The sequence below is a fragment of the Heterodontus francisci genome, chromosome 19 (assembly GCF_036365525.1).
Source record: "Heterodontus francisci isolate sHetFra1 chromosome 19, sHetFra1.hap1, whole genome shotgun sequence".
Taxonomy (NCBI): domain Eukaryota; kingdom Metazoa; phylum Chordata; class Chondrichthyes; order Heterodontiformes; family Heterodontidae; genus Heterodontus; species Heterodontus francisci.
The window spans coordinates 15,152,995-15,165,179 of record NC_090389.1 but is presented as its reverse complement, the minus strand read 5'-3'; the positions used below and the strand labels follow the sequence as shown (position 1 = coordinate 15,165,179).

General features: G+C 46.3%; 1 protein-coding gene across 1 annotated transcript in view; it reads right to left on the bottom strand.

Moving 5' to 3' along the window:
- dock3 (dedicator of cytokinesis 3) overlaps window positions 1-12,185 on the bottom strand; it is a 1,369,418-nt gene that overhangs the window by 14,368 nt on the left and 1,342,865 nt on the right. Inside the window, exons 49-51 of the mRNA XM_068052296.1 lie at window positions 11,445-11,592; window positions 9,711-9,826; window positions 4,825-4,912 (exon numbers count right to left, since the gene is read on the bottom strand). Of these exons, the coding sequence (XP_067908397.1) occupies window positions 4,825-4,912; window positions 9,711-9,826; window positions 11,445-11,592 (352 nt within the window). The remainder of the gene's footprint in view (window positions 1-4,824; window positions 4,913-9,710; window positions 9,827-11,444; window positions 11,593-12,185) is intronic.

Here is a 12,185-nt window from a genome sequence, read left to right as displayed (position 1 = left end):
CAGGGGACAGCAGTCAACCGATTCCTCTAGTTGGGGAACCCAGAACAAAGGGACACTATCTTAGGAGTTTGAGCTAGGCTTGTAGAACGCAAAGCCAGGAAAAACTTCTTCACACACAAGATTGAGAATTCCCTGCCCCAGGAATCCAGAGGTGCAGAATTAGCAGAGGTGTTTAAATAGACAGATATTTAGTTGGATATTAAGAATATTAAGAGATTACAGGGAAAGGGTGGGGAATTAGGATTTAAAATACAGAGTTGCTATTGCTATTATAAAGTTGGAGGAGGCTCAATTGGCCAATGCCCTGCTCCGATTGCTATGTTCCTTTAAGTTTGTTTTTATTATTGGCTGGAAGAAAAGAATGTCTGAATTTATCTTGTGCATTTTGCAGTGGTTTTCAGTGTCCTATTGTTAATGAATGAAAAGATGAAGAAACCAAATGGCCAGCATGCGGGCAATACAGGGCCTTTCTTCCTGCATCTCAGGCCTATCACTCCTTTGCTTGCTCTCTGCTGCCCCCAACTATCAGTGAACTCTTTCACTTCCCTTCCGTGCAGCCCATCACCCCAGCTATGCAATGGGACTTCTTTTTTGAAAGGCTGTGTTTGCTGACAACGTAACCACTAGGTGGCGCAGTACTTGCACATGCGCAAATGCAGGCACTTCAACTGGAACGTCAGTGTCTGCGATGTTCAGGCAGCTGCCAGGATTAAAGATGGCTCTGCTCAGTTTATCACAGGAAATGCTTATGGCTAGATCGTTCCAGTAAACTAACCTTACATTAAGTTGGATGGAAGCCCAGTAATATGCTACTGTGTAGTTATAGGATACTAACTGTAATCCTCAGATCCATTTAATATTCCAGCAATCCTATTAAATACAAAAAGAATTTTATGATTGAATTTTCATTGGAAGATAGTGAATTGGTACCCCGATAGATGCAGAAGAAAATCGGGCAGAGTATAAAATGTGCTGCCAATTCGTTATTGTGATTCGTTTATATGACTGACCAGGACTGATTTCACCCGAACGCAGCTACTAGCTCCTGCCCCACTGGCTGCTCTACCCCCCTCGGCAACTCGCTTTCTCCCCCTCCTCTCCACCAGCCACTTCCACCCCCTCAGCCACACGCTCCAGACCTTGCTGCTCCCCTCCACTTCCCTAGCCGATTGCTCCCCGCTCGCGCTACCCTGCTCTCCAGCTACTCGCTCCCGCTCCAGCCGCTAGTTATAGGCCGCGCCACTTCCCTCCTCTTGGCCACTCGCTCCCACTTTTGATCATTCTCCACGCGTTGTCCAAAGAAGCAAGGCAGGCCGCAAGTGGTGATGGGGTGACATAGGAGCAAGTAGCTGACAGGAGGGAACTGGCGCAGCCAAGAGCTATCGGCTGGAGGGGGGACGGGGAAGTGGGGAGCGAGCGGCTGGAGAGTGGGGTAGTGGGAAGCGAGGAGCGGGGAACAATCGGCCAGGTGAGTGGAAGGGAGCAGCAAGGTCTGGAGTAAGCGGCTGAGGGGAGGAAGCGTCAAGGCCTGAAGCGAGTTGCCGAGGGGGAAGAGCGGCTAGTGGGGCGAGAGCAAGTGACGGGGTTCGAGCTCCTGCCTCAAAGTCTCCCATTCAGCCGCTTCCTCCAGCCGAGTGGGGGGCTGGATACCCGATGACGCTTTATCGCGCATGCGCGAAGATGGACCAGGCACAGATATGCGATGATGTTGGTGCTGTGCGATGACGTCATCCCCCACACACTTAGTCCTGGCAAGATGTAGCTGCACATGTGCGCAGCTTGGCGCACTCTGTTGACGTCAGCAGGCCGCTGCATTGTCAGGAGTCACTTTGTTTTTGAAAATCCTTTTTATTTGAAGATTTTTGTAACAGTTAAAATAAAAGCTGAGACAGGACATTGCATAATAATATTTTCCAAATAGTGACAAATGGCTGTGATGACAAACACTTCTCACTGGTGACACCCATTGGCAATATGAAATCTGATAAATGTGTGCAAAATCATTCACCCAGGGAGACTGACTGCTGCACACCAGGAAAAGGTCCATGTAGGCTGGGCTGAGATAGGTCTGACTATTCCTAGGACCTGAATGTTGGCCAGAACCCAGCCTCAATTCATTAAAAATTTGGTTCCATCCTTATGGTTGAAGCCTTCTGGTAAATATGCATTTTATTTTGGTGAGTTTATTTAACTCATCACTTATAAAACAGACCATATAAATAACAAATATTTCTATTACTTCAAAGAAATGGATCTCAGTTTAGAAAACAGGAATCACTCTTTCATTGTACACATTTACTGTTTTTTAATTCAAGGTGTCTCCTAACAAACACTGATTCACTTTATTTTCCACGTTTGTACATACTTTCAGGGCCATTGGCTGTGCTGGTGAGGCAGTGGCCAGGCGATCTGTTCTTAGACGATTGTAAGTCTTTTATGTTAATTGCAAATTTGGATGACACTTGTCATCAACATTGAGAGTTAACAAGTGCTCCCTTTTTAAAAAGGGCACAATCAACTATAAATTATCTGTTAAATAAAAGAAAATTTACCAAATTAAATTAAAATGTGGTTCTGGGTGTTGGCTATGCATTCCAGTCCCACTGGTCACAGAAGGCATACTGGCAGACACCACGTGCTCCCTCTCCATGGACACACGGGTGTGGACACATCCGCAGAAGAGAGGCAGGCAGTTGGGCTGAATGACCCCTTCAACTCCATGCTGCCTAGACCTGTGGCCTGTGGATGGCCACCTTGGCCAGGCCCAGGAGCAGTCCAACGATGCAGTCCTCCAATGTGCCTGCTACCTGACCCATCCCTGCCGTGCATGGCCAAAGTTCAGGAGTGTGGGACTGAAGTGCAGCAAAAAATTGAGGCGTAGTCTCTTCAAAAAGTGAAAGAGGGGCTGCAAGCCCTCACGTTCCATATAAATAAGAAACCTTGAATCCTCCGAGCCACAGAAATTGCAGGCAGTCTGGGAGTCTGTGAATCTATTTAAAAATCTATTCAACTGGACTGCTCCGTGCAACACTCTTTCAGACTACTGCTAATGCACTCTGTTGTTGGCCCCTAGGAGATATACAACATTACTCCTTCTTTGGCCTCCTTATCTCGAGAGACAATGGGTAAGCACCTGGAGGTGGTCAGTGGTGTGTGGAGCAGCGCCTGGAGTGGCTATAAAGGCCAATTCTAGAGTGACAGGCTCTTCCACAGGTGCTGCAGAAAAATTTGTTTGTCGGGGCTGTTACACAGTTGGCTCTCCCCTTGCGCCTCTGTCTTTTTTCCTGCCAACCGCTAAGTCTCTTCGACTCGCCACACTTTAGCCCCGCCTTCATGGCTGCCCGCCATCTCTGGCGAACGCTGGCAACTGACTCCCACGACTTGTGATCAATGTCACAGGACTTCATGTCACGTTTGCAGACGTCTTTAAAGCGGAGACATGGACGGCCGGTGGGTCTGATACCAGTGACAAGCTCGCTTTACAATGTGTCTTTGGGGATCCTGCCATCTTCCATGCGGCTCACATGGCCAAGCCATCTCAAGCGCCGCTGACTCAGCAGTGTGTATAAGCTGGGGATGTTGGCCGCCTCGAGGACTTCTGTGTTGGAGATACGGTCCTGCCACCTGATGCCAAGGATTCTCCGGAGGCAGCGAAGATGGAATGAATTGAGACGTCGCTCTTGGCTGACATACGTTGTCCAGGCCTCGCTGCCATAGAGTAAGGTACTGAGGACACAGGCTTGATACACTCGGACTTTTGTGTTCCGTGTCAGTGCGCCATTTTCCCACACTCTCTTGGCCAGTCTGGACATAGCAGTGGAAGCGTTTCCCATGCGCTTGTTGATTTCTGCATCGAGAGACAGGTTACTGGTGATAGTTGAGCCTAGGTAGGTGAACTCTTGAACCACTTCCAGAGCGTGGTCGCCAATATTGATGGATGGAGCATTTCTGACGTCCTGCCCCATGATGTTTGTTTTCTTGAGGCTGATGGTTAGGCCAAATTCATTGCAGGCAGCCGCAAACCTGTCGATGAGACTCTGCTGGCACTCTTCAGTGTGAGATGATAAAGCAGCATCGTCAGCAACATTACTATGCTAAAGACATTACGTCTAATTTTCCTTTACCACTGCAGAGAAACATCTGGCCTCTGTAACCCATCTCCCTAATTAGCTCAAATCTGCCAGGATAGGCGGGTTTGATCAAAGTCCTCCTATTAGTGACACATCACGTGATCCCCTCACACTCTATATTTCTGTGCCAGTTCACACTGCCACCTCACACTGTCTCACCTTGCACACCCAGCATCAGCACAAATACTCCAAATTCCATAGAGCACAATTAGATACAGAGTACAGCTCCCTTCATACCGTACCATCAAATGTTCTTAGGTCAGGTGTAGTATGGGTTTCTGTACAGCCTGCTTTACTCTATCTCAACTTCAGAAGTGCTTCCTACTGCATTTGACACAGTTCCATTTCCTGAACCAGCCATCCTGTGGCTCCAAAGAGAGGCACTGTCTGTTTACTGCCAAATTAGGAGTAGTTTTGTTCCACGTGACCACGCCAGCCAGGAACTGAATTCGATTGCCAAAGACAGTTCATGTAGGAGCGTTCTACTTGGAGCTGTACATAATTCTAGGACTCGGGTCAATGGCGAGAATCTAACCCTATGCAGCAACCAGTTCCCCTCCTCATTCACTTATTTTTAAAAGGAATACTGAACTTGTCATTGTCAGCAATGAGACACATGGTCTTGTATGGCCCAACAAAAGAAATTCATTAGCTCTTTGCTCCACTGAACTTGAATGGTTAAATGGATCCTTACCCTTTTCAGCGACAGAGAGGTTGGGATCACTACAAGGTTTGCATGGTCCGACCACCTGTTGAATCAGGGCCCGTTGGAAACTAGACGGCTGTAATGAGAGTGAACCAGTAATATGAGCACAAGTTGGCATAACACAGAGCTGACAACAATAGACAGAGTACTGTACTCCCCAGTGGTTATTCAAGGAACAGATACTACATGACAGAAATCTTTGTATCCTCATTGGCTACAGGTGAGGTCCCAGAGGACTGGAGAATAGCAAGGTCCCTCATGGCAGACTGGTACAAAAGGTGAAGTCACACGGGATCAGAGGTGAGCTGGCAAGATGGATACAGAACTGGCTTGGTCATAGAAGACAGAGGGTAGCAGTGGAAGGATGCTTTTCTGAATGGAGGGCTGTGACTAGTGGTGTTTCACAGGGATCAGTGCTGGGACCTTTGCTGTTTGTAGTATTTATAAATGATTTGGAGGAAAATGTAGCTGGTCTGATTAGTAAGTTTGTGGACGACACAAAGGTTGGTGGAGTTGCGGATAGTGATGAGGATTGTCAAAGGATACAGCAGGATATAGATCGGTTGGAGACTTGGGCAGAGAAATGGCAGATGGAGTTTAATCCGGACAAATGTGAGGTAATGCATTTTGGAAGATCTAATACAGGTGGGAAGTATACAGTAAATGACAGAACCCTTGGGAGTATTGACAGGCAGAAAGATCTGGGCGTACAGGTCCACAGGTCACTGAAAGTGGCAGGTGGATAAGGTATTCTAAGGGATACTTGCCTTCATCGGTTGGGGCATAGAGTATAAAAATTGGCAAGTCATGCTGCAGCTGTACAGAACCTTAGTTAGGCCACACTTGGAATATTGCGTGCAATTCTGGTCGCCACACTACCAGAAGGACGTGGAGGCTTTGGAGAGGGTACAGAAGAGGTTTACCAGGACGTTGCCTGGTCTGGAGGGCATTAGCTATGAGGAGAGGTTGTATAAACTCGGATTGTTTTCACTGGAATGACGGAGGTGGAGGGGCGACATGATAGAGGTTTACAAAGTTATGAGTGGCATGGACAGAGTGGATAGTCAGAAGCTTTTTCCCAGGGTGGAAGAGTCAGTTACTAGGGGACATAGGTTTAAGGTGCGAGGGGCAAAGTTTAGAGGGATGTGCGGGGCAAGTTCTTTACACAGAGGGTGATGAGTGCCTGGAACTTGCTGCCGGGGGAGGTGGTGGAAGCAGGTACAATAGCGACGTTTAAGAGGCATCTTGACAAATACATGAATAGGATGGGAATAGAGGGATACGGACCCCGGAAGTGCAGAAGGTTTTAGTTTCGACAGGCATCAAGATCGGCGCAGGCTTGGAGGGCCGAATGGCCTGTTCCTGTGCTGTACTGTTCTTTCGTTGTTCTTTACGGTGCTGCTATCATGAGCAGTTCAAACTTCGGTGGAAGTGATGTATGGTAAATGAGGCTGAGGTGCAGCAGCATTAGAACAGTAAGGTGAACAATGCTTCCGGCCATCATTTATCCTGTATAGGTGGGCTGAACACTGAGCCCACCTCTCCGGGCTAGTGATCTAGCTTCCCGATCTGGCAATGGGTGAGCTGAACACTGAGTATCCTGAAGTAGCATCCTAATTGTCTTTTGCCAAACAACAGGCAAGGTCTGTCTGCCAAAAAGTACAGATTTTCATGCAGTGTGATCGGGCGGCTGTATGTTGGTGCTGGTGGAAGGTTGGCACCGGGTACCAAAGCTATCTCAGGACAAGGGTATCTTACATCAAAGTGTGAAGGCCTGCATGTTTCAGAAATTTTATCAGACCTGTAACTGTTTGGGTGACTTCAATCCATACTTAAAACTCCCAAAATCCCCTCAGCTCTGACTTTTCTACCCTCCTGTCCTCACTCAGTCACTCCACATAAACACCCTTCCCATATCCATGGCCAGTGACTTGTTATCTTTGCTGACCTCTCCACTCCTGAGATTTCTACCATCAATAAGGCAATCTCCGATCACTTACTTTCTCACTGACCTTTCCACCTATATTTCCAATCCTCCCACCACAACCTTCTGTACATCAACAAGATGCTCCTTTAACTCCCTCACTAATTCAATCTCAAACTCCAAACTCACTGTCCTCTGGCTCTCCAAGATAGCTCTGTCACCAGGGAGCTGCCAAGCTGCTCTCTCAGCTCTGGTTTTGATACCCTTGTTCTCATCAAATTATTGGCCATTTCCAACCTCCATTGGTCCTCCTGGGACAGTCACGATCTTTGTGCCATCAAATCCAAGGGTCACAACTACTGAGCACACACGACAGACAACCAGTCTTGGTATTCAATTACAGATCTAACTCAACCATGTTCTGCAAACCTCATTTTGTAGCCAAAACCTTCTACTACACCAGGATCATCTAAAAGGGCAAGGATAACTCTAAACTCCAAACTCCATGATTAACTGTCTCCTCAAACCCCCTTCCCTTGCTCGATCATCTCTCACCTCCAATATTAAGTGAAAAAAGCTAAATGATTTATTCATCTCTCGTATCAAGAACTATAGCTATACATCTGTCGGGGACACTTACTGTTCTTTCTCTCCCTCCATTTTGTCCATTTGACAGGAAGAATAAAAAAGAAGCATATTATCTGAATGGTGAGAGATTGCAGAGCTCTGAGATGCAGAGGGGTTTGGGTGTCCTAGTGCATGAATCGCAAAGGTTAGTATGCAGGCACAGCAAGTAATTAGGAAAGCTAGGAATGTTATCATTTATTGCGAGAGGAATTGAATACAAAAGTAGGGAGGTTATGCTTAATTTATACAGGGCATTGGCGAGACCACATCTAGAGGGCTGTGTACAGTATTGATCTCCTTATTTAAGGAAGGATATAAATGCGTTGGAAGCAGTTCAGAGAAGGCTTATTTTTATTTAGAGATACAGCACTGAAACAGGCCCTTCGGCCCACCAAGTCTGTGCCAACCACCCATTTATACTAATCCTGCATCAATCCCATATTCCCTACCACAACCTCACTATTCCAGTACCACCCACCTCCACTAGGGGCAATTTACAATGATCAATTTACCTATCAACCTGCAAGTCTTTGGCTGTGGGAGGAAACCGGAGCACCCGGCGGAAACCCACGCGGTCACAGGGAGAACTTGCAAACTCCACACAGGCAGTGCCCAGAACTGAACCCGGGTCACTGGAGCTGTGAGGCTGCGGTGCTAACCACTGCGCCACTGTGCTGCCCAGAGTTTACAAGACTAATACCTGGAATGGGCTGGTTGTCTTATGAGGAAGGGTTGGACAGGCTCGGCTCGTATCCATTGGAGTTTAGAAGAGTAAGAGGTGACTTGATTGAAAAATACAAGATTCTGAGGGGTCTTGACATGGTGGATGTGGAAAGGATGTTTCCTCTTGTGGGAGAATCTAGAACTCGGGGTCACTGTTTAAAAATAAGGGGTCACCCATTTAAGGCAGAGATGAGGAGAGATTTTTCTCTCACAGGGTTGTGAATCTTTGGAACTCTCTTCCTCAAAAGGCAGTGGAAGCAGAGTCTTTGCATATTTTTAAGGCAGAGGCAGATAGATTCTTGATAAGCAAGGATGTGAAAGGTTATCGGGGTAGGCGGGAATGTGGAGTTGATGTTACAATCAGATCAGCCATGATCTTATTGAATGGTGGAGCAGGCTCGAGTGGTCGAGTGGCCTACTCTTGCTCCTAATTCATATGTTCGTATGTATGTTCATATGTCCCACTTCCTGACCTCTCTCAAGTTCTGCATCCAGTCCAACCTGACCTGCATCATCTGTAATTTTTCCATCATCCCACAGCATGCCGTCTTCATACTCTCATCTGTAAGATCCATCTCCTACACGTCCCAAGCCCATGCTTGCTGCCAATATTAATGGCTTCCTAACCTCAGGGACCATCCCACTCCATTTTACCATCACTAACCCCCGCCTCAAAAAATCTCCCCTCAACCCAAACATGCTCTTCCTTTCCTCTCAAAGTTCCTCAAATGTGTTACCTACCCCAATACTTTCTGTTCAGATCCCTCCAGGCTAGATCATCCGAATGATAATGCTGAAATGGTGCTGACCATAATTATGAACGAAATTGTCTGATCCTGTAATTGTTGTGGATTTTCCCACCTTGTCCTCCTCTGCATCTGCCTCTGTTGCCTCTCCTTTGTTGTTCATGTCTGTGGGGCTGCCCTCAGATGGTTAACTATCTAGACATAACACATCTCCAGCACAATGGCTTCTCTTTCCACCATCATTTCCAGAGTCTCTCAGGATCTATCCTTGATCCCTTGGTAACATCACCTGCAATCATGGGATCAGCTTCCATCTGCATGCCAATGGCCCAATGGCATCCCGTTCTACCTTTCCACTACCTTCCTTGACTTCATGGCCACTTATGTTTTGTCTGGTACAACTTTCTTCAACTGACATTGGGAAGACCACAGCCATGGTTTCTGGCCACCACCATGAACTCCAATTCCTTGCCACTGACTCCATTTCCTTCTAGACCACTTTAAAAAAGTATTTGTCTTGAACAAGCTTTCAGTTAGTCCTCCTAATCCCTCCCTCCAAGGCTCTGCATCTGTTCCCATAGTTACTTCCATTGTTACATTCTATTTTTACATTTAAAAGGTGCAAATTGTTGTTTATGCATGAAGTGAATCCCAGATGAGATTCAAATTTACAGTTCTCGAGTGTATCTGGGTTTTACTAGTACAGTATTATCAGTGTCACTGTGATAAAATGGCAGATGTAGGCTCTACCTACATCTGCAGCATGATGTGTGACAGATACCCAGCAGCATCTCCCTGATGTTTAATGGCTATACATGTCTATGGAATGACATGTTCTGTGTTCAGTAGCTCACCTGTCCATTCTCCATCATGGCTGGATACATGGCACTGCTTGGCCTGTCCCTGTGAGGAGGCAGCAACATTACAATCTCCCGTGAGTGACGGTACTTATCGGACAATGAAGGAGAACCTGAGCATAGACAGAAAGAGAAACAGTAGATTGGGAACCACAGTAGACAAAGACAATAAAATAGAAAAAGAAAATTGGTTAGGGAGAGAGGAAAGGGAGGGAAGAATATGGAGACAGAGGGGGAGAGAGGGGGAGAAAAGGGGGGAGACAGAAAGGGAAAGAAAGGGGAGAGAGAGAAAAGAGGAGATAAAAGGGAAGATAAAGAGAAAAATGGGAGCGAAAGAAAGCAAATATACAAAAGGGACAAAGAAAGGGAGAGAGTTAAGGTAGAGTGCAAAAGGAGAATAGCGAGAAAGTACAAAAGGGAGAGCACTAAACATCAAAGAAAGAGAGAAGTAGGGAGAGAGAATGAAAGAAAGTAGAGGAGGAAGGGAAAAGGAAATGGAAAGAAAGAGATAGCAGTGCATTCATTTGGAACCACTAACGAGATTTAACTAAACAGTGAGATTCAGAAATGAGAAAAGAACATGTAACCAACTCGCCACTATAAAAATAGGGGAAGGATCTCATACTGCATGGTGGGGACACATTCCCAGACTTTTGATTTTTAACGCCCCCAACCCGCTCCCATCAGGGTGGAGGTGGTGGGGGGGGGGGGAATGTCGGTGGTGAGAGGAGGTGGTTTAATATCGAATCCAAGTGCCTCTTTCTGTATGCTTAGGTAGTCCTCCTCGTCTAAGCATAGAATAAAGGCTTAGAGCTGGAGTGCAGTCTGTGAGGAGGAGGAGGAGCAGTGTCTACTAATCCAAAACCAGATGGACGCAGGGTATCAGTAACAACAATGTAATAGCACATGGACAGGCAGTTACATACAGATATACCCCCTCACCTCCATGCATATAGCAAAAGGGCTTGCTCACACTTGAGCTCAACAGTAATTTTTACACAAGCTATCAAAAATGAGACTTCTTCTAACTAGTTTCTGTTGAGGAAAATTACTGGTGCCCAAAATGGACTGTTTGGTTCAAAGGATTCTGGTGTTTAACCATGTTAATATCTATGAAATAGATAATCCATAGCTGGCTCACACAGTGTTCCATTGAGCATGCATCTGTCACAGTCCAGATATCACACTTCATTACAGATGCAAAATAATCTTGAAAAGGAAGAAAGCCAATCATATCTTGCCAAGTTCTTCTGACCCGGAACCTGAATTTTGGAGGCAATTACAACTGCCTGCTAATTGACCTCCAAGTTTCCGGGCAGCTACAGCTACCTGGAATTTTCCATTTGGATCACTTCGCCGCACTGAGTGTCAAGCAGTAGGATTAAAGGGATAATCAGGTTAAATACAGCTCAACAATAAAGCACCAGAGCTGTACTACAGACTACAGTCAGCAATGTCATGGAATTTCAAAACACAGACACAACGAGCACTGGGAGCTTTTTAAACTCATAAACTTCTCAACGTTAAATCCCAGAATTGCATTTTAATGTCACTGCATCTTCTTATCTTGCCATTCAAAATATACTATAAAAGCCTGTCAAAGCTGGCCCCAGCTGCCTAACTGCATTATTTAGGAAAAGTGCTAAAAGCCAAGAGCGATACATGGGACAGACAAGGCAGCTCTGTTGCAAGTCGGCCCTGAAAGTTAACACAAAATAAAACAGGTCTTACCTCGAGCACTGGACGGGGCTGAGTTGATCATCTGCGAGGGTGCAGAGTGCGTGGAGCTCAGGCTAGAGGTAGATGGACTTGCCTGGCACGACGACAAAACAGAGACGTTGGTCATGGAGCCCTGGAACTTGGGATTAGCGTAAACAAGCTGCAGAAAGTAGAGAAAGTGGCAGAAACAACACGCGTTGGGAAACCCAACAAGGGAACAAAACAGCGAGAGGTGAACAGATGGACTCACATGGGTCATGGATGCTCTGCCACTCTTCACAAATGGCCTGACATATCTTAAAACCACAGAGTTCCGACCGATTGCTGAACACTCTTTCACTGTAATGGAGAAGAGTTTGCCAATTCATTTCACCCCATCCCTAATTTTGTCCCCATCTTTTCTGAAGCCTTTGATGGGGTAGTTTGATAAGTGTGGGTCACTCCTTGTACATCATCCAAGTAGCCATGTATGACCCTAGTCAATGAACATTGACAGGCTATTCTACCATGGAAGGCATCATCTGTCCTCATTCAATATCGCTATCCATTTGCTTCCCAGCTGGTGTCATTGGATGGAGATCAGAAGCATGAATCCTGGCTGAATTTTTCTCTCCACAGACTAGGGATGCTGAGAATAACTGCAATGCCCCTACTGCATTAGATTAGCTGACTCAGCACAGATTGTAATTAGGCGGATGGGGGAAGAGAGTGTTTTTACAAAGCCTTTTCCATTTGTTTACCAAAAACACACCA